Source organism: Cibotium barometz, chromosome 36 (genome assembly GCF_041138505.1).
Source record: "Cibotium barometz isolate CiBa-2024 chromosome 36, ASM4113850v1, whole genome shotgun sequence".
Classification (NCBI taxonomy): domain Eukaryota; kingdom Viridiplantae; phylum Streptophyta; class Polypodiopsida; order Cyatheales; family Cibotiaceae; genus Cibotium; species Cibotium barometz.
In genome coordinates this window covers 37,622,110-37,642,794 of record NC_141081.1, presented here as the reverse complement: position 1 = coordinate 37,642,794, position 20,685 = coordinate 37,622,110, and the positions used below count along the sequence as shown (strand labels likewise).

The 20,685-nt window shown below is 37.2% G+C and overlaps 1 protein-coding gene across 1 annotated transcript; it reads right to left on the bottom strand.

The window, feature by feature from the left end:
* Nucleotides 1-1,663: 1,663 nt before the first annotated feature.
* On the bottom strand, nucleotides 1,664-2,704 carry LOC147617863 (microbial Terpene synthase-like protein 13). Its single transcript, XM_086775519.1, has one exon. It carries the CDS (start codon nucleotides 2,702-2,704, stop codon nucleotides 1,664-1,666), a length of 1,041 nt encoding a protein of 346 aa, XP_086631645.1.
* Nucleotides 2,705-20,685: the final 17,981 nt, after the last annotated feature.

Below are 20,685 nucleotides of genomic sequence, written 5' to 3'. Positions count from 1 at the left end.
TAAAGTGCCAATACACCCAAATCAGTAAGGGGCTATAGTCCCAAATATTCTTTCAGACAATATAAGGTAATGGGAACAAATATATACATACCCTAAGTAAGCCACTATGGACCATAGCGAAAATCTAGTCATATCAAGCCACATAGAATGAGTCTAGAATATTAATTGTCGAAAAACAACAGAGCCAAGAGATAATATTTTTTTAAACTAGTGAACGTTAATCATAGCACACAAAACCAAAGGGAACAACATCTACTATCAAAACAGAATAAATCCATATATCTGCAAAGAGAAAAAATTTGGTATAATAAATCTAAATGGATTATCTAAATCCACATCTCGATTTAGTACACCGTTAATACACACATTATTTGATTTTTTTTAAATACTAATGCTTAAAAATTTATCAAAAGACGCACACAGATAAATAATGATTATAGTTACAGAAATAGTAATTAATCTCAGTAACATGATCGCCAAAAATAGCTAGATAACAAGCAAAACCTATTTAGAACGTAGGTAAAGATAAAAATCACAAGCATGCATGTGAAGCATTTACAATCAAAAATTAAAATGATAACAGAAGGTAGTGCATGCAGGTTTTTTTAGTGTATGAACAATTTAAGAAGCGCAGCATGCATCACAGATAGTAGATGATTCAAATACCATTATCAAGCGTATGTCCTAGCCACAAAACCATTAGATGATTTTCACAGAAGTCATTAACACAGAGTGTACATAATAAATCCATGACATTAGGGCAAGTAGCCACAAACTCCCGCTACAAATACCTCACAAGAAGACGAACTTCTCGCAGAAGCCAGAAAACAAGTGACATGGCATAAGAACCACGTAGAACATACATAGGCTAAGTGAGCAAACTCACAGGTATCCAAGCCGTTTTATATCCATCAAGTGCCGAAGCAGCCAACTCACATTGCCTTGGGGTGTCAATGCGAATCCGTTAGAGTATAATCTACAGAGCACCATACCACAGTCTGCCAAAAAGCCAATAGCCCCATAAGAGTATACTACTAAATTAGGCAAAAATGCCCCCAAAATGCTAGTCATGCAAGAGAAGCAAGTTTGTGTATACACGAGCCTAAGCATGCCATGCAATAACTCTTGCTCGTGTCGAGCATTACCATTTATGTCAAAATTAGAGAAAAGTGATTATCATGCTAGGCCTACGTGGTTTAAAGACCCAAAACATTGATATCCAATCTGCTATGGTTATTTTAAATAAGGTCTAAATAAAATGTGTATATGAATTTATGCATCTATAATGTGGGTGTAAAAGAGAGTGAGGGAGAGAGAGCTTTTATGTGTGGGAGAGTGTGAGAAGAGAGAGGGCCATGTACGGTTGTGTGTGTGTGTGTGTGTGAGAGAGAGAGAGAGAGAGAGAGAGAGAGAGAGAGAGAGAAGGTGTGTACAGTGTGTGTGTGTGTGAGAGAGAGAGAGAAACAGAGAGTTTCAACATTTGAGAGAGTGTGTGCACGCATGTGTGTGTGAGAAAGAGAGAGAGAGATATGGTTGCAGAGAGGGGAACCGGTTCTTTTCTAGTGAGGGGTCCTCACTGAGTATGTTACTCCCTTCTAGTAAACTTTAAATTGGTGAAAAACCTGGACCTCTAAATCTTCCTATTTTCAAACCTACGACTCTTTTATTTTCCAAATTCCCGAGGTGCAACCAGGAGCTTATCAGTGTAGCGGGCGGTCTCGTACGACCAGCGCAGGTGGCCGGCCATGCCCGAGCAGAGACCCGCGACGTAGGAGAGTACGCCAGGCTTGTCCGCGAGGCTGGATCCGCGGATTGTTGCCACCAGCTGAATGCACTCGGTGTCCGCTTTATCCACCATGTCCACCACGCGGTCCAGTGCCTGCTGAAAGCTGTCACCATGTGCGGCGGAGTGGAACACAACGGACGGCATGTTGAAGAAGTCCCCCACGGTGCTCTCGACACGACAGGAGAGTAGGTCGTTGGAGAAGCAGATGTGGTCGGTAACGGCGTTCTGGAGCTGAACGATCAGCGGGCTACCGTAGGTGTCGTTATCGAGCTCGTTGCCCATCGCGTACTCCATGAGCGCGAATGCCGGGAGAACAAAGGAAGCCGCGCGGCAGATTTGGATGTAACTGTCTATGTCCGGCAACGAGTGTGCGCTTCTGTAGAGCGTCTGCAGCTTTACGGCCTCCAAATAGCGCTCCATGGAGTGGATGAAGCGATCCCTGAGAACCGCTGGCATGTCCCCGCGCGCTTCCTCCCACACCTTGGCCAGCGCTGCCAATTGCGCTTGGGTCCTGCCATCACATTGCATCTGCTGGGTGATGGTTCCAGTACCGTTGAGCAGGATGGCCATGATCAGCTGGTGCCGACGAGCCATTCCGACGTGATCGGCGCCCAAGGCTTGCGGGTCGTCGTCGTCGGTGTCGGAAACGAACAGCCAGGACAGGATTTTGGTGATACGGACTAGCCGGGCGCTGGGGCCACTCGGAATGACGCGGCAGCAAAAACGGGGGAGCAAGCAGTCGAGAAGGAACTGTCGGGCGGCGTTAGAAGGTGGCTGCGCCACTGACACAATCCAGGGGTCGCATTGCGCCTGGATGAGCTCATAGTCAGGGTGAAGTTGCGCCGCGAATGAGCATGGCAGCGGGGCGGGCAGGTGGAAGCTGGTGGTGAGGAGGGTTGAGCTGGTCAGGCGCTCCATTCTCTCTCTCTCTCTCTCTCTCTCTCTCTGTGTCTCTGTCTCCTTGGAATGGCGGCTGGGAATGATGGAGGAGGATTTTGGTGGTAAGGATTAGCTGTGTTCGGAATGGCATGGCAGCGAAAGCGCGGGAGCAGGCAGTGGAGCATGGGCGGCGTTAGAAGGTGGCTGCGCCGCAAATGAGCATGGCAGCGACGTGGAAGCTGGTGTGCGCCCCATTCTCTCTCTCTCTCTCTCTCCTCGGCCTTGATCTAGCCTACAGAGTCCATGGCAGGGCGCTTGAGCCTTTTATTGGATTTCCACTGCAGTGTTCAAAAAAAACCGGGGTATAGTGTAATTTGCACTTGCAGATTTTTAAAATTACCTTCAAATTTGAAACTTAAGCCTTTTATTGGATTTTCGAATCCAGTGTCGTTTGCAAAGGGCCCGGAATCTCGTGCATGCCTAATAGGGGCCTACAATGAGTGAAAAATCAAATTCATTAATTAGGTGATGACTTTTTTTAAAAACCTTTGTTATTAAGGTTTAAGTTAACCTTTTTCTATTGCGAAGCCACGCAAGAGGTGTGAGGTGTTGCCTCATGTGCATCGTTTCAATTTTCTCTCATCGCCTCCAACTCCCTATCTCCCTTTGACACATCACTTGCCACCCACGATCTCCTAGACTCTCTTCTCCTCCTCGCATCTTGTCGCCCTTTCTCCCTTCACCGACATAGAAGCTCGAACAAAGGTAGGCGAGGGTTGAAGGTTGAATGAAAAAAGACTATCGCGCATGAATATTCACAGGCTCAGGAGAAGGGCATAAAGAGAGATTGTGTGTAAAGGCGATGCCTGTAAATGCATGAGTTGAGACAGAGAGAAAACGTACGCTCGAGAGCAGGCTCATGGCCATCTTGCTTGCTCTAAAGGTATAGAGACGGAGATCAGACAATTTTCTCCATATGATTTTTTTCTTCATGTTAAAAAAAAATACTTGTGGAGGCAGTTTTATGATCGGTGCAGTGGGTGAAGCGCTATTCTCTTTTTTAGAGCTCTTAGGCTACATGTCCACTAAATTTTGAGTACTATGCCAAAGTTAAAATGGATTTGAATTATCATATGTTATGGTCATATTTCATTCGTAAGGTAGTGCCACTACATAGGTGATATTTTATAATGCTGATGTCTCCAAAAATTGGTATGTCTTTCTCCTTTCTTTTTTTAAAGGAAAATATCTATAATATTAAAGCTGAAAGCCAAGTTATACAGCACTATTTTGACTTACAAGAGTTGAACAAAAAGAACAAGCCTAATCCAACTCATACTTCTTACAATTAAGTAGTTTGGAAAGCAAATCCCATCTTTCATGTCTTTCTCCTTTCTTATGTGCTCATCCTGATTTATTCTCTCTTGATTTACTCTCTCTCTCTCTCTCTCTCTCTCTCTCTCTCTCAGGAGGAGTTAATCATGGAATGCTATATTCCCACATCCTTCCTTATTTATGATCAATTCTCTAGACAAGTTTAGTTTAGGACGCCTTTTGAAATCCTGATGATCATAGCTTACTTTACATTTACACAGGCTACATGTGTGAGAGTATGGGTTACATCGTCTTAATGTTATGAACTTCATATGGTTGTTTATATTTTTAATCAATTAATTTATTAATTGATTGGCAATATAGTTGATGTAAGTGCAAATCCTTGGATTAGATAATGGAAGTGAGCTAGTAGTGATCAAGAAGATTTTGAGATACTTGATTTTGGGTGTCGGCAGAATACTATTTGATTTTGTGACAAATTGACAATGCATGCGATTATTTCATTTTGGGCGACGTGCATATTTATTTTTGATGTATATATTTATTGGGACATGTGAAAGGTTCTTTGTACATATTTGATTTTATAAGAGATGTACGCATTTATATGGTTCAAGATATACACCTATTTTTTAATAGTTTGTCTTGCATGTCCAATAAAGCAAGCGATTTTTGTAGAAGTCGACATATTTGTAAAAGTGGACACTATTTTGAGCCCATAAGTTATTTCAAGCAATAGGATAAAAATACACCGAGAAGAAGCATGGACTCACTCAAAGCGAAGATTAAATGTAAAGTTTGGAGCTAGTGAAGAACTAGTAGATAAAGAAGATTTGGAATTCAAGAGGAGGTAATTCTTCAATTACAAACTGCAAGGAAAGACTAAGGTTCAAAAAAAAGCTTGTCTTTACCCACTGGATAACCAAAACCCATAATTCTTTTATCCACAAGCCAACCAAACGTGGAAAACCATTTTTCAAAACTACCCAAAATTTGAAAGTGTTTTTTTCCAAACGTCTCCTTCTTGTAAATTGACCCCACCACAAATCTATTTCCCTTCAAAACCATTATTATTACAAATTTTAGCCAATTTCATCTTCCTTCCTCTTTCAAAGGCACATGCCGATCCCTTTTCATTGAGTTAATTTTCCATTTTTTTGGGATGTGCGCTATTGTTGACTTTATCCATGGTATAAGCTTTAAAATCTTACACATTAAAAGCACTTTAATGTTTAAAACTTAAACATTAAAAGCTTAAAGCTTATTACTAAGCTTTATAAAATTTCCCTTATTATAAGCTCTTTATAAAAGCTACCAAGTCTCATATTTAAAAAGAAAATTGGCCCACAACTCACCACAGGTTTTGAAAATTTTTTTCTCCCATGCGAGCAATTTCCAAAAAATTACAGAGTGCTTTCTGGTCTCCAAATTCATTTTTTATACCCAACATAGCCATTTTTAAGCCCACAAGTGTCCTAAAAATTACCAAAAAATTTTCCCAAAAAATGTGAAATTTTTCTTGAGCTTTTGCAAGTAACTAGGCAAGTTTTGAACTAGTTACTCATGTCAATTTTAATCAAACCGCTAACAGGTAAATTATTTATTATCTCTCTTTGATACACTTGAAAGTTTATTTTTGTCAGAATAACCTGTACACATCACAATGACTTAGATATCCCCACATGGATTTTGTGACAAAAATTGAGGATAGTTTATTGTCACCCCAAGGTAATTCATGAAATTTAATATTCCCACGTTCTTCATTATTTATAATTCTCCTATAAGGATTTAGATTGGGATGCCTTTCTAAATCCGAGCAATCGTAGCTTACTTTATGCATACGTGGATGATTCCATACATGCATCAGAGTAAGGGTTGCATTGTCTTGATGTTATGAGTTTCGTATGGTTATTTATATTTTTAATCAATTAATTTATTGGCATAGTTTATGTAAGTGCGAATCCTTGGGTTGGATAATGGAGGTGAGCTGCTCTGGTGGTGGATCATGAAGATTTTGAGACACTTGATTTTGGGTGTCGGGGTTGTTGTATAATAAGGGTCCTCACTTTGGGACCGCATGTCATGTAGATGGGCTTGATTGAGTTATAATTTCAATCGAAAATATCCCGTGGTAGTCACTAGATGCTTATGAGGTAACTTGACCGAGTTACTGAACCTACCACACCTAGGATACCATTGATGACCATGTAACTCAAACGAGCTACGTGATCGAAAATATCCACAAAGCACCATGTATCTCAACCAAATTACATAGCAGACAGATCCATGTATGGTCGATCAAGGTATAGGAGGTGAGCATCCACATAAATCGGACGTGGTGGATATCCACATATATAGATGCGACATATATATCGATCGAGTTACCTAGTGGGACATCCAATTTGGAACTCCAACGAGTTACAAGCTACATATGTGGATGTCCAATATGTAACTTGACCAAGTTACTTACATAAACCATGCATTCATGTACATTAAGCATCTCTCAAGCATGCACCTCAATGACTATGTAAAGAAAGAAAGAAAAATCAATAAAATAAAATAAAATCCCACGTAACTCGATCGAGGTGCAGGATATCCAAAACCGTAGATGAACACGTGTGTAACTCGACCACTTGCGCGATGGAAAAAAATTAAAATTTTAAATTCCCATGTAACTTGACCGAGTTATGTGGATACACAACCAATGATGGACATGTGTGCAGCTCGATGATGTTGCAAAGGAAAGGAAAAAGACTAAAAAATCATTTTTAAAACTTTTTCACGTGATTGGACCGAGTTACGTGGGTATCCAACCCATGATGGACACATGTTTTTTTATTTTGAAGTTTTAAAGGAAAGGGTTAAAAAACCAAAATAATCAAAAATTTTAAATTTTCACATAACTCAATGGAGTTACATGGATACCCAATGATGATGGACATGTGTTTTGTTATTTCAACACAGCAAAGGAAAGAATTTTTTTTAAAAATATTTCTCCATGTAACTCAACTGAGTTATGTGGATACCCAATCGATGATAATGACCAACACGTGTAAAGCTGGAGGACATTGCAAAGGAGAGAAAAAATGCCCAAAAAATCAATTTTTAAAATTTTCACGTAACTCGACTGGGTTACATGTATACCCAACCAATGATGGACATGTGTCCACCTCGAGGGCATTGTAAAGGAAAGAAAAAATCCCAAAGAATCCAAATTTTAATTTTCCATATAACTCGACTGAGTTATGTGGATATCCAACCCATGATGGACACGTGTTATATATGGTAAGCAATCGTGGGGTGCCATGTGTTCCTTGTCTCAAAACCCGAACCCTAACTTGATCGAGATATAAAAACTCCATGTTCCCCCCCCTCATTCTCACTATTCACTCTTAGAGCTCCCTCTCTCCCTAATCTACATTAGCCTTTCACATAATCACTCATCTAATCTCCATCAGGTCTTCCCTAATCTCTATTAGACATTTTTTCCCCTTCCACATCTAGCTTAGGGTTCTCATTAGGGTATCCTCACATCATCCTCTTTAGCATGGACTCACGTGAGTCCATTAAGGACCTCGTACCTATGATTCATCGGTGATGGTCCATGAGATGCGAGTGCAGGTGACACACCATCTACCTTGCACATCTTGGTAGACCTAGAGATGATGTTGTCCTCCTTACACAACCTAGGTAGCATCCTGTCTATAGATGAGTGGCTACAGACGCAACATATCACTAGAGTTTTACGTGCCTTTTTCTATCGTGACTTGGATAAGCTCCCTGGCATTAGGGATTTTTTAAAAGATGTATATAGAGATGGCCAAGGTGTCCATCCTTGCGCTTGGGAAACCTCTTCTTCTTACTAGGTTCTCCCACCTAGATATAGTGGCACATATCTATTTGCTGATATGTAGCTACTTATGGGAGGATGTCCCAATATTGCCAAGTTTCCTTATACTTTGCAAAGCAATTATATGCAGAGTTTATATTGGGATTAGAGGTGGATTACAGTACTGATCATCCTAGCAGGGTGTGGACATGGGTTGTTTAGGTGAGCAGGGTAGACCGTGGCCACACCGGCCCTTCAAGTTGTTGTGGGAGACACAATCTTTGTATCACTTTCAACCATTGAGGCTCTTGGATCACAGATTGGGGTCAATATCCAGTTGGTACAAAGAAGATTCAGCATGTGGTGTGGTTATTTTCACACAGCGTTTACAAGTGGACTGAAGTTGGTTCCTATCTTTGATTTGTTTGCTTACATGTATGTTAATGTCATGCACATTTTTTCTATGTATCTTATTCATGTTTTCTCTTTCATGTAAATGCCACCTATGCATTCTACTATGGTGCCATCATCATAGGCAATGTAGAGACTAACCATGAGCATATGAGGTTATAGATGGAGCAGATGAGAGAACATATGGGAGATCAAAGACATAGGCTATATGAGGAGTTCATGAGATGCTGCAAAGCTGAGCATAGAGCAGAGCACTTTTTTCATTTACTTTGAAGCTAAACTAAGTGTAAAACCATCTAGATAAAATCCTAGAAAAATCCATTGAAGAAACTTTGGACTCAAAAAGGACCCTCTAAGAAGAGTCATGTCATCACTCTGCTAGAAAAAAGCAACCCTAGTGAACCTTATGTATCTTATGGTCAAAACCCCCACACGTGACATATTGTTGAAAAGTAAATTATTCTAAATCTACCACCTTCGATAATTTTGGAGTTGATATACTAACGTTTATGTCTTCTCCACTAAAAGGTTAATCTCAATGATCATTGAGATCCACCTTTTAGTGGGAAAGGCATAACTTGAGCATATCTAGATTCTAACGATTATGACATCCATAATGTTACAATCATGGGAATTTGAACACAATAACTTGAGTATATCAAATCCAAATTTTTAAAAGGTTGTAGATTTAGAATCTACTTTTCAAAGGCTTTCCAATGGTATGTTGTGTGTGGGGGTTTTGACATCAATACACGACGGCCTCTTTTTTCTAGAAAAGTGATGACATGGATATTCTTAGAGGGCCCTTTTTTAGGTCAAAGTTTTCGTAATCTCATGGGTTTGTTAAGATGACAGATAACCTATATACTATTAATCTAGATGTAAAGCATATAACAAGTGAGCTTTTGTAATACTGTTTTTAAATGATAACATCATGTTCTTGTGCCCAGTGTTAAATTTTGGTACAGGTAAATGGAAGAAAATTATGGGGCCGGTAAGATACTTTTTGCGGAGAAACAGGAGAAGTAGAGGAGAGTGGCAAGTTGGCTTGCATGGGACAAGCTGAGTATGCCAAAGAGTGAAGGAGGCATTGGTATCCTACATCTACCCACTCATTCTATAGCTAGAGTAGCTGTGTATCTTTCCAATTGTCTACACCAAGAGGAGACATGGGCCAAACTGAAAAGGTAATTAGTGGAAGACTCTCTTATCCTTATAAAGGTAGATGGTTGGGGCTAAACTCGAAAGACAAGTTGCTATCCTATGCTCCTTTGAAAATTATAGGTTCTTCATTTTACAAGTTTCTATGTGGTAGATGGAAGGATGTGCTAGGGTTGGTGTTTTGGGATGGTTTTCCCAGATCTAGAGGTAATTCTTTTTTTAGTTTGGGGCTATGGTGGACTCATAAGTTTAACCCCCTCTGGCACTTTTGGACATCAACTTAGCTAAAAAGCTAAACAATAGGATTATGAGAAGATTGGCTAATTGTTGGGACTCGTCATTGGTGGGATGGAAAGAGCTAGACCAGATGGAAGGAGAGTTTAGATTACTTCCAAGAGAGAGGCAGTTGGTAGGACAAGTATTGGCAGAAGTGTAGACAGAATGGGTCTCTACAGCCTTTGATGAGCCCTGGTGGATAAATGACTGGGTGTGGTCTAATGGAGCTAAGCTGAACAAAGGGGCAGCTAGGGTTATATATGTGGAACTAAGAAAGAGTGAGGTGAATGTAGAGCAATGTAATAGAATCTAGAAGGTAGAATGAAATGCTAGTATATGGAGGAAGAGGTGGAAAGCTATATGGGAAGTACACATTCCAGTGAAAGCTTAAGTATTCTTGTGGAGGGTGTGTATGTGGGCCCTGCCTATACAAAGAAGCTTCACTTCTGGTTGTTTTCGTGGGTGAAAAACTATTCTCGAGGATGAGAGGCATCCTTCTGGGAATTTCTAGCTACTAGATGGGTATGGGCTAGAATTGGAAAATGGGTCTCAACAAGTAGCATAGGGGTGCAAGGGTTTTGAGGGGATTGGGTTTTAGAGGCAGGCAGACTGGCAACCTGCTGTGTGGTAGATGTTCTAGAGCTAATGTATAAATGCATTCATATGTGTTGGTCAGTATATTATGCTAATAAATTGAATGATGCTGCTATGGTACATTTAATTCAGGCCCTTAAGGTTGGGATTAGATGATCTTCGTGTTGCTGGAGTGAAGTCATATCACTTGGTGGTATGGGACACTAAGGTAAGATATGTGGTACTTCATTGTGTTTATGTGTGCACCCTTGGGCTTGGGGTGGTCGGGTAGATGGATATATGCCTGGTTTATGGATGCTTATGCATAGTTATTATCTAGAGAAATCTTTAGGGTTTTAACAGTGGTATCAAAGCGGTCTCTAGTTAATTTTTGATGTTTTTTCTCCTCTAAGTTTTCTCTCATTATTCCAAAAATTTTACATTTTTAAGTAAATTTTAACATCTACTAAGAAAAAGATATTGTTTTTTGGTTTGTTTTGGTGGTCTATGCATTGGGAACGTCAATATGGCGATCGAAACGCGGTGCTTCTTGGCTTGGATGGACATATCGATGTTGCGGGGAGATTCTATGAGTGGAAATGCTATTTTATATATTTTTATGGTTAAAATAAGCATTTTATGAAAATTTTTAACCACATGCTATTGTGGGTATTTTTTGGTAGAAAGGATTCCCTAAATTTCTATAACTTTTAGAAAACTTTTCCTATTTAGTTAGAAAATTTTAAGAGCATTAAAAAAGGCATTTTAAATTCATTTTTTGCGGGTTTCCCGCATGAATGCTTTCAAGGGATAACACCAATCTTTCTATGTCCTCTTCCATATAAGAAATTGATATTTTTATATACTTATTGAAGGGATAATGTTGATCTTTCTATGTCCCCTATGATTAAGAAATCAACCTATGACTTTTTTATGTCCTCTATAATCAAGAAATAAACATTATTAAAGGGTTAATGTCGATCTTTCTGTGTCCTCTACTATTAGGAAATCAACAAGTGACTTTTCTAAGGAGACACAGTCATCTCTCTCTCTCTCTCTAGCACCTCACAAAAAGACCAATGGAAAACTTGTCTTGTTATGTAGCTTTTGAAGGATGTTGACCTTTCTATGTCTTCTACCATTAAGGAATCAACATGTGACTTTTGTAAGGAGACAAAGCCATTACTCTCTGTGCACCACACAAAAAGACCGATGGAAAACTACTAAGGGCACCACTGGGTGGCTATTCAAGGATGTTAACCTAAGAAATCAACATGTGGCTTTTCTGAGGAGACACAATCATCTCTCTCTCTCTCTCTCTCTCTCTCTCTCTCTCTCTCTCTCTCTCTCTCTAGCACCTCACAAAAAGACAAATGGAAATCTGCTAAGGACATGTGTCTTTTTATGTAGCTATTGAAGGATGTTGACCTTTCTATATTTTATACAATTAAGAAATCAACATGTGATTTTCACAATCATCTCTCTCTTTCAACATCAACTTTTATTTTGATTGGCTCAATAAAACAATTTTAGCACTTTTTTAAAAGCATCGTGCCTACGTTTTAAGCGAACCTATCTTTAATCACTTTTTTGTACGCAGCTAGGGTATCACATCTCATGGGGGGACAGCCTTCTTTTGTTTTGGGAAGATAAAAGGTGGGACCTCGTATGTAGCCAAAGAAAAAATAAAAAAACTCAATCAAAATTGGGAAGAGCTTTTATTTTCAAGAGTTCAAATTTATGAAAATTATTAATCGTTTACATAGTTTTGAATCCTAATTACTTTTGAGTAGCACCTTTATTATGATTGGTTGATTTTTTTTTAAATCATAATTTCTTTTGAGCATTGTCCTTAGGTTGAAGCAACCTATCTTCTTTAGTGGTAAAAATTGCTCCTACTTGTGTATAAAATCTAGACAAAGGCAAGCACGCTTAAGAGAGAGGAGGAAGCTAATGCTAGAAAGAAATCTAAGTACATTGCAATTAGACTTTCAAATTTCAAACAATATTGCTAGAGAGATGTTATGTGCATATACTAGGAGACTAACCCACCCTAGGCATGTGAACATGGGAGCATGGGAATATGCTCTAGTAGGGGAAAGGGTTAGTTCTTACCTTGGGTTGAGCTTAGGGTTAGGCAACCAAGGGTCACACATGGAACTAGAGAGTCAAGAGTCACTTGAGGGCCCTCCTATATAATAGGAGCATGGGGCACTCTCAAGGAATGTTCTCTTGTGTAGAGTATTGTGTCTACTCTCTCGCCATTTCATGCTAGAGCTATGTGTTGTTGGAGTGAAGTCATATCACTTGGTGGTATGGGACACTAAGGTAAGATATGTGGTACTTCATTATGTTTATGTGTGCACCCTTGGGCTTGGGGGTGGTCGGGTAGATGGGTATATGCCTGGTTTATGGATGCTTATGCATAGTTATTATCTAGAGAAATCTTTAGGTTTTAACAGTGGTATCAAAGCGGTCTCTAGTTAATTTTTGATGTTTTTTTCTCCTCTAAGTTTTCTCTCATTATTCCAAAAATTTTACATTTTTAAGTAAATTTTAACATTTACTAAGAAAAAGATATTGTTTTTTCGTTTGTTTTGGTGGTCTATGCATTGGGAACGTCAATATGGCGGTCGAAATGTGGTGCTTCTTGGCTTGGATGGACGTATCAATGTTGTGGGGAGATTCTATGAGTGGAAATGCTATTTTTATCTATTTTTATGGCTAAAATAAGCATTTTATGAAAAATTTTAACCAAAATATTGCACATGCTATTGTGGGTATTTTTTGGTAGAAAGGATTCCCTAAATTTCTACAATTTTTAGAAAACTTTTCCTATTTATTTAGAAAATTTTAAGAGCATTTCATGGTTAAAAAAGGCATTTTAAATTCATTTTTTTTGCGGGTTTCCCGCAGGAATGCTATCAAGGGATAACACCAATCTTTCTATGTCCTCTTCCATATAAGAAATTGATATTTTTATATACTTATTGAAGGGATAATGTTGATCTTTCTATGTCCCCTATGATTAAGAAATCAACATGACTTTTTTATGTCCTCTATAATCAAGAAATAAACATTATTAAAGAGTTAATATCGATCTTTCTGTGTCCTCTACTATTAAGAAATCAACAAGTGACTTTTCTAAGGAGACACAGTCATCTCTCTCTCTCTCTAGCACCTCACAAAAAGACCAATGGAAAACTTGTCTTGTTATGTAGCTTTTGAAGGATGTTGACCTTTCTATGTCTTCTAAGGAGACAAAGTCATTTCTCTCTGTGCACCACACAAAAAGACCGATGGAAAACTACTAAGGGCACCACTGGGTGGCTATTCAAGGATGTTAACCTAAGAAATCAACATGTGGCTTTTCTAAGGAGACACAATCATCTCTCTCTCTCTCTCTCTCTCTCTCACCTCACAAAAAGACCAATGGAAGACCAATGGAAAGCTGCTAAGGACATTTGTCTTTTTATGTAGCTATTGAAGGATGTTGACCTTTCTATATTTTATACAATTGTCAAATCAACATTTGATTTTCACAATCATCTCTCTCTTTCAACATCAACTTTTATTTTGATTGGCTCAATAAAACATTTTTTAGCACTTTTTTTAAAGCATCGTGCCTACGTTTTAAGCGAACCTATCTTTAATCACTTTTTTGGTTGGTGAGAAGGTGGGATTCTCCATCGGCTCACAACCAAGCCCCATCGCGTAGCTCAGTGGTGGCATTGAACCCAGGTCCCATAATGGGACCCAACCGTTCTACCAGTCACTTTTTCAAGTAAGTGGTAATGGTGGCTTGTCCTTATATGTAGATTGTGAAACAAAAGGAGGCATACTTGAGAGAGGAGGGGGTCAATGCCAGAAAGAAACTCCATTACATTGTAATTGGAACTTCAAATTTGTAATCTGAGCTTCAATTCTTATTTTAAATGTTTCGTAACGCTTTCAAAATTTGAGTTTGAAGGTTTAAGAATTGGTCGTTTCTAGAGGTTTTGTGAAATATACAAAAATTACCACACGTCTCTGAGAGAGACGGAGTACTTCGAGCATTGGAAGGTTAAAAGGCGAAGAGAATGATGAGCGTGCCTGCCATGTGGAATCTGGAGTGGGTGGTGGACAGTGCCATCTGCGTACATCGGACGCACATCTTGTCGCGGCGCTCCTTTTGTGTGTGTGTGTGAGAGAGAGAGAGGGTGATGTAGGAGCTCCTCGCCTCGACCCTCCTCGCTTCAATTCACACTTTGTTTAGCCTCAACGTAACGTGCGTAAGCCTCTTGTTGAGCCGGTATTGCAATGTTTGGGGCATGCATATCACATGTGTTCGAAAAACCGGTTCATAGTGTATTTTTCTAGGTTTAAATAGAAAATCGTGGTGATAGGTTTTTTTTGTGGCCAAGGGGATATGCTCCATGAAGATGCTCACCCAACCCCAAGAAAAAGAAAATAATACACTAGGAAACATAGGATCTTGCATGGGTAGCTGCGCATTAGTAACTCGTTTGTAATAAGCTGTTGATGTTAGGACTGTTGTATGGTGGCTAGTCGACATAATTGGGTAGGGTAGATAAGAATATGCATGGAGATACAACATAGTTGCGCATTAAGGGGAAGGTGTGTAAAAGCGGGTTTTTTTTTTGGAAGGGGGAGGGGGAGTGAGTTTTTGTTGTGTAGAGAGCCTTGTGCGAGAGCTTTGGTTTTTGGAAGAAGAGTTTTGCTAAGAGAGCTGGTATATGGTTGAAGTAACACTTTTATAATTAAAATATTTCCAATATGCATCTTTCTATGCATAGAAATTAATTCTAATGAAAATAACACTTTTATAATAAAAATATTTCTAATATACATTTTTATATGCATAGAATAAAAATAACACTTTTAGAAAACACAAGGGGTGGAGATTACTCTTTTTGAATAATAAAAAGATAAAACTTACTTCACCAAATTTAAGAAAATTTTACCATAGCCTCCTTTGTATGGCTGACCATTTTTTAAATTTTTTTAACTAGAAATTATCCAAGATGATTTAAATCATTCTAATCTAATCAATTTTCACTTTAAATATTAAGAGTGAACAATATGAAAAGTTTAATTGCATCAATTTGATTACACATCTAGGATAAAGAAAGGCTGAATTCAATAATGAAGAGAAGGGGGAAAGCCTTTCCAGCAAGACATAACATCCATTTTCATTTTAAAGAAAGCAAAAATAAGATAACCATAAAATAGAATAAGAAAGAGTAGAATTTCTTACTTACTAGGAGTTTTGTGAGCTTTCCTTTGGCTTGATGGTTTGAGGGATCTACTCTTGTTTGCAACAAGAGTGGCCATCAATTCTTTTCAAGAGGAAATGGTCAAAAAGAAATGAATTATCAATGAATTCACTCTTTTTGGCTCTAGGGAGGAGTAGAGTAACAGTGCATAAAACACTATTAACCATTTACAAAGGGGAAGGCTTCATTTATAGGAAAAAGTGAGCCTCTAACTAAGCAAACTAATTCTAGAATTTTTCAAATCAGTTTGGTCAATTTTTGACCATTTTTAGGTTAGTTTAGCTTACTTTTTGGATCTAGTTGAAGCAGGAGAGAGGAGAGATGAAAATATCTCATTATTTGTGAGTTTAAAACTCAACCACACATGTGAAATAGATGCCTCCTTCATGAGGGGAATTCCCCACATTGAGGTGTCAAAAAATGCATCATTTCTTCTAAATATCTCTTCTTTTTTAACTAATAACCTCGTCCTTAGTCAACTCTTCATCTTATGTGAGCATTTACTCATTTTTGGGAGATTTTATTTTATTCTTCTATTTATCTCCTCCCTACATTTGGATTAATCTAATTGGTCCATAGGAACCTTAATTCAAAAATTTTAAAAAATTTGGACCCTTAGACTAAGGTCCTTTTTACCTGATTTCAATTTATTCCAATTGCAGATTGGAAATTTCTTTTTGAATATCTATTTCAGAGGAAACCATTTTAGACACTAGGAGGATTTTTATATCCAAAAATATCTCAATTTTGAATTACCTCCCTCTTTTCTCTCTCTAGGCCAAAACAAGGTAAAACAGGATCTTTCTTTTATTTCAGAGAGAGGGGAATAATTATAAGATCAGAAGGGGAGGTTCTTACACCTCCACACCTCCAAAGACGGAGGGAGGAGTCTTACAAAGGGGATGAAGTTAGAAGGTCATGCACCACTTAGGCCTTTATAACCATTAGTTTAGGGTCCATTTGGGATATGGTTAGGTGGAGAATCAAATTACTATTCTTATAAGTCCTCATGCTTATAATGTAAGGAGAACTACATTGCTATCAGAGCTAAGTTCTTTCTCTTCCATATTTCCATTGGGCCACTCATTGCTAACTCTAAATATACTTATACCCATTAATCTCTACACCTAAATCTCTTTCTATTCATCTCCATAAGCTAATCCCTATATTTCTCAAATGTTCTCCATAAAAAAATACATCTTGCCTAATACATTGAGTATATCTCTTGCCTAATAAATTGGGCATAATTTAGAGTTTAAAATGGAGAAAATTGAGTACAAGACAACCTTGAAGGATCATTGAAGAAAATATCAACAAGAAGGAATCAACGAAATTGTTCTCCATATCATTAAGGATAATTCATATATACCCAACCAAGTAAGTTCATTGTGTTGCATTTTTTTTTTGCTTTGTAAGAAGTTTTCCATTTTCTTTAGTGTTAGAGTAAATGGCTTCCCAATGTGGAAAGAGGGTGCAAAGAATAAAAATGGTGAGAAGGGGAAAAACCTAATGTCCTCTTTCCATATTGAAGAGGATATTACAAAACCAAATGAAATAGATATGCAAGATTTAGACTTTAATGCTTACGAGGATATGAAAATGAAGGAGATGAAAGAAAACAATTCTAGAATAGAAAACAAACTTAAGAAAATTATGGGTCTTCTTAGCTCCTTGATGGGAGGGAAAGAATTAAGAGAAAAAGAAATATCTAATAGTAACATTCCTAAGAGAAGGGAAAAACTCTTAAAAAATGATTGAATAAAAACATAATTGAAGAGGGTCCCAAAACTAGAGACCAAGGTATGGTATTCAAATATCTAAAGGCACCCACTTTTACTGGATAGGAGAAGAAGGTAAATAAAGATATGGTCCATATTTTTCTACAAAAATGGTAAGATTTTCATCTTTTAAGAAATGTGCGTGATCATAACCACCCCATTGAAGCTAGCCTATCCTTACAATGCAAAGCTTATAAGTGGTGGATGAGTTCAATGGAAGCTAAGAATTCTTGGCATTCATTCAAGGAGTTATTCTTAAAGGAATATCTTCGTGAAAATGAACAAGACCAGAATTGGGAGGAGTGAGATAATTGCTCGATGGAATAAAAGAGTTTAAATCTCACTCAATATATAGCTTGCTATAGAGAAATTGTCTTAAAGCTAAGGGAATAGACAATTTTCAAAAAAGTAAGAGGCTTGAAAAGGGAGTACAAGAAGAAAGTTCACTCCAAAGCTCCAAAAACTTAGATGAGGCTATACGATTTGCAAAATTGTTTTACAATACCATGGGTAATGGTAATTTTAAAGAAAAAGATAAAATGCTTTCATATAAACCTTATGGAGAAAATTTTGGCTCTCAAGAAAGAAAGAACCTTCAAAAAAAGCAAAACTCCAATCCTAAAGAAATATTTTGAGAGAACTGTAAAAAAGAAAATTGTTTCTCTTGCCTTGATCCTGGACATGATAAAAACATTGTCTAGTCCCAAGAACCAGAACTTATTGGGAATGGTAATGATAACCCTTAAAGAAAAATTAGTGCACACTATTCAAGTGTTGACACTTAAGATTCTTCTAAATATACATCAGTCTAGGTTTGTCATTTTGATGAAAAATTAGAGCACACTATTCAAGTGTTGACACTTAAGATTCTTCTAAATATAAGTCAGTCTAGGTTTGTCATTTTGATGAAAAGAATTGTTGTATGGTGGCAAAATCTGTGGGAACCATGATTTGGTTCGAGTGCATGAGAATATTACAAATAAACAAGTTAAAATCCTCATACATAATACGTCCACACACAAGGTTTGAAATTAAAACTTGGTTAAGAACTTAAGTTTTCTCAAGTCTTAAGTTCTCATAAGTATATAGTATCTTTAGCCAATGGCTATGTTAAAGATGAGTGGGATACTATGGTAAACCAAATTGGGATAAAGATTCAAGCGTATGACACACTTTTGGATTTTCATGTGATGTGTCTATTGACCACAGATGTAATTCTTGGGAGAGAATGGTTATTTTCACTCGGGCAACCACCTTTGAGAAGCTATTTGCATAATAAACTAACATTTGATCATAAAGAAAAATTTATTACATTGCAAAGAGAGCACAATGTACCGTCTTCTCCTTTGATATGTAATATTAAGCTCCAAAAGCTTCATCAAGATAATGAAATAGAACAAATGTTTTTGTGTTATGCAATGCCTCAAACACTGTTGTGGACAAAATAGGTAACATTTTCTGAAAACGAGAAAATTTTGGCATCTACCTCTTTTTAAAAAGTGGTCTACGCATGCGTACAACAGTGCCAAAAAACGATAGTATTTTGGGCGCTTTACATGTTTCTTACAAAAGTTGACATGAAAAAAAAAAGACTTCGTTTTGCTTACTTTTAAAGATTATAATTGAAAATCTAATAATAAGTTTTCAAAAAACATGCCAAATAGAGACAATGTTTATTATTTCGATCTTTAATCCATTAAAAAAATGATACAACTATAAAAAGAAGGTATTTTCTAAACATATACCTTATTACATAGTTATGGTTCCTCATAATCATTGCTACAACATCACTAGTTGATGTGCCTTTCCCTGAGAAGGTAGACGAGGCAACCTCTTCTTCACTATCCACCATAAATACATTTTTTTTCTTCTATGTGTACACTTGAAGCTTAGACTCCTTGGGTCATCTTCCATGTTAGCATGATTGAGGATGTGCACAGAGTGCAACTATAAAAAACTATTTATATAATTATATTACAAAAGCGTTATCTTGATACAATTATTATCTTAATTATAAAACCCTATTTTGGCTCTTGATGAGATTAGTATTAAAATCCATTTTGAAGCTCTTGAGTATCACAATTTCTTAATTGATAATATATACTTTTAAAAAGGATTCGTTACATACATATGAATTTTAAAATATCATGAATAAGATATTTAAAAGTTGTCTAATTTTAAAAAATAATTACACACTCATTTTTAAAGAAGATGTGTCCTTGATGTGACAAAAAAGGGTTAAATGGTAATTTTACTTATTAAATGAGTTTAGAAAGTATGAAAAAGCTCGCTTTAAGAAATAAAAGTTTAAACTTTCCAAAATACCTTTTTGTAAAATATCAAGTAGGGACTTACGTTCAAATCCTATTAGTTACTATACATAGTAAGGATGTTTTAGCTACAACATTTGCGGCCAACTTAATGCTGAATAAGAACTCAGCTCAGAGTTCATATTTTCCATCAACTTGATACAAAACATCAACTTTTATGAAAATTTGATATTTTGCATCAAGTTGATGTAAAACATTACTTTATATTCAAAACAATAACTTTATATGTAACAGATCAAGTTTTTTACAATACTTGATGTTTTGTATCAACGTTATGCAAAACATCAACTTCCCACAAAACTTGATGTTTTGCATTAACTTTGATTCAAAACATCAAGTTTTGTGAACAAGTTGATGTTTTGCATCAAATAGATGTAGAACATAAACTTTTTCATAAAACTTGATGTTTTGTATAAACTTTGATGCAAAACATCAAGTTTTATGAAAACATTGATGATTTGCATCAACTCGATGCAAAACATCAACTTTTAGGCTAAAAGTTGATATTTTGCATCGAGTTGATGTAAAACATCAACTTTTCCACACAACTCAATGTTTTGCATCGAGTTGATGCAAAACATCAACTTTTCCACACAACTCGATGTTTTGCATCAAAGTTGATTCAAAACATCAACTCTACCACAAAACTTGATGTTTTGCATCAAGTTTCAGATGTTCTGGAGGAGAAGAAAGTTGGAGGATCAAAGGTAGATTTTCACAAATGGCCTGCTTTAGCAATTTCGACCACGTACACATGCTCAAATGACCTATTCCATAAATTTTGAGTACCAACACAACTATGTTTTGATGCGATGTTGTGTAGACGTCAAAAAGCGATTTTTTGATACAGCAAATCGCTTTGTGACATCTGCACATTACATCGAAACATAGTCATGTTGGTACTCAAAATTTAAGGAACAAGTTGTTTGAGTATGCTTATGCAAACGCAATCGCTATAACATGCCATTTGTGAAAATTGACCTTGGATCCTCCAACTTTCTTCTCCAGAGCATCTGAAACTTGATGCAAAATATCAAGTTTTGTGGTAGAGTTG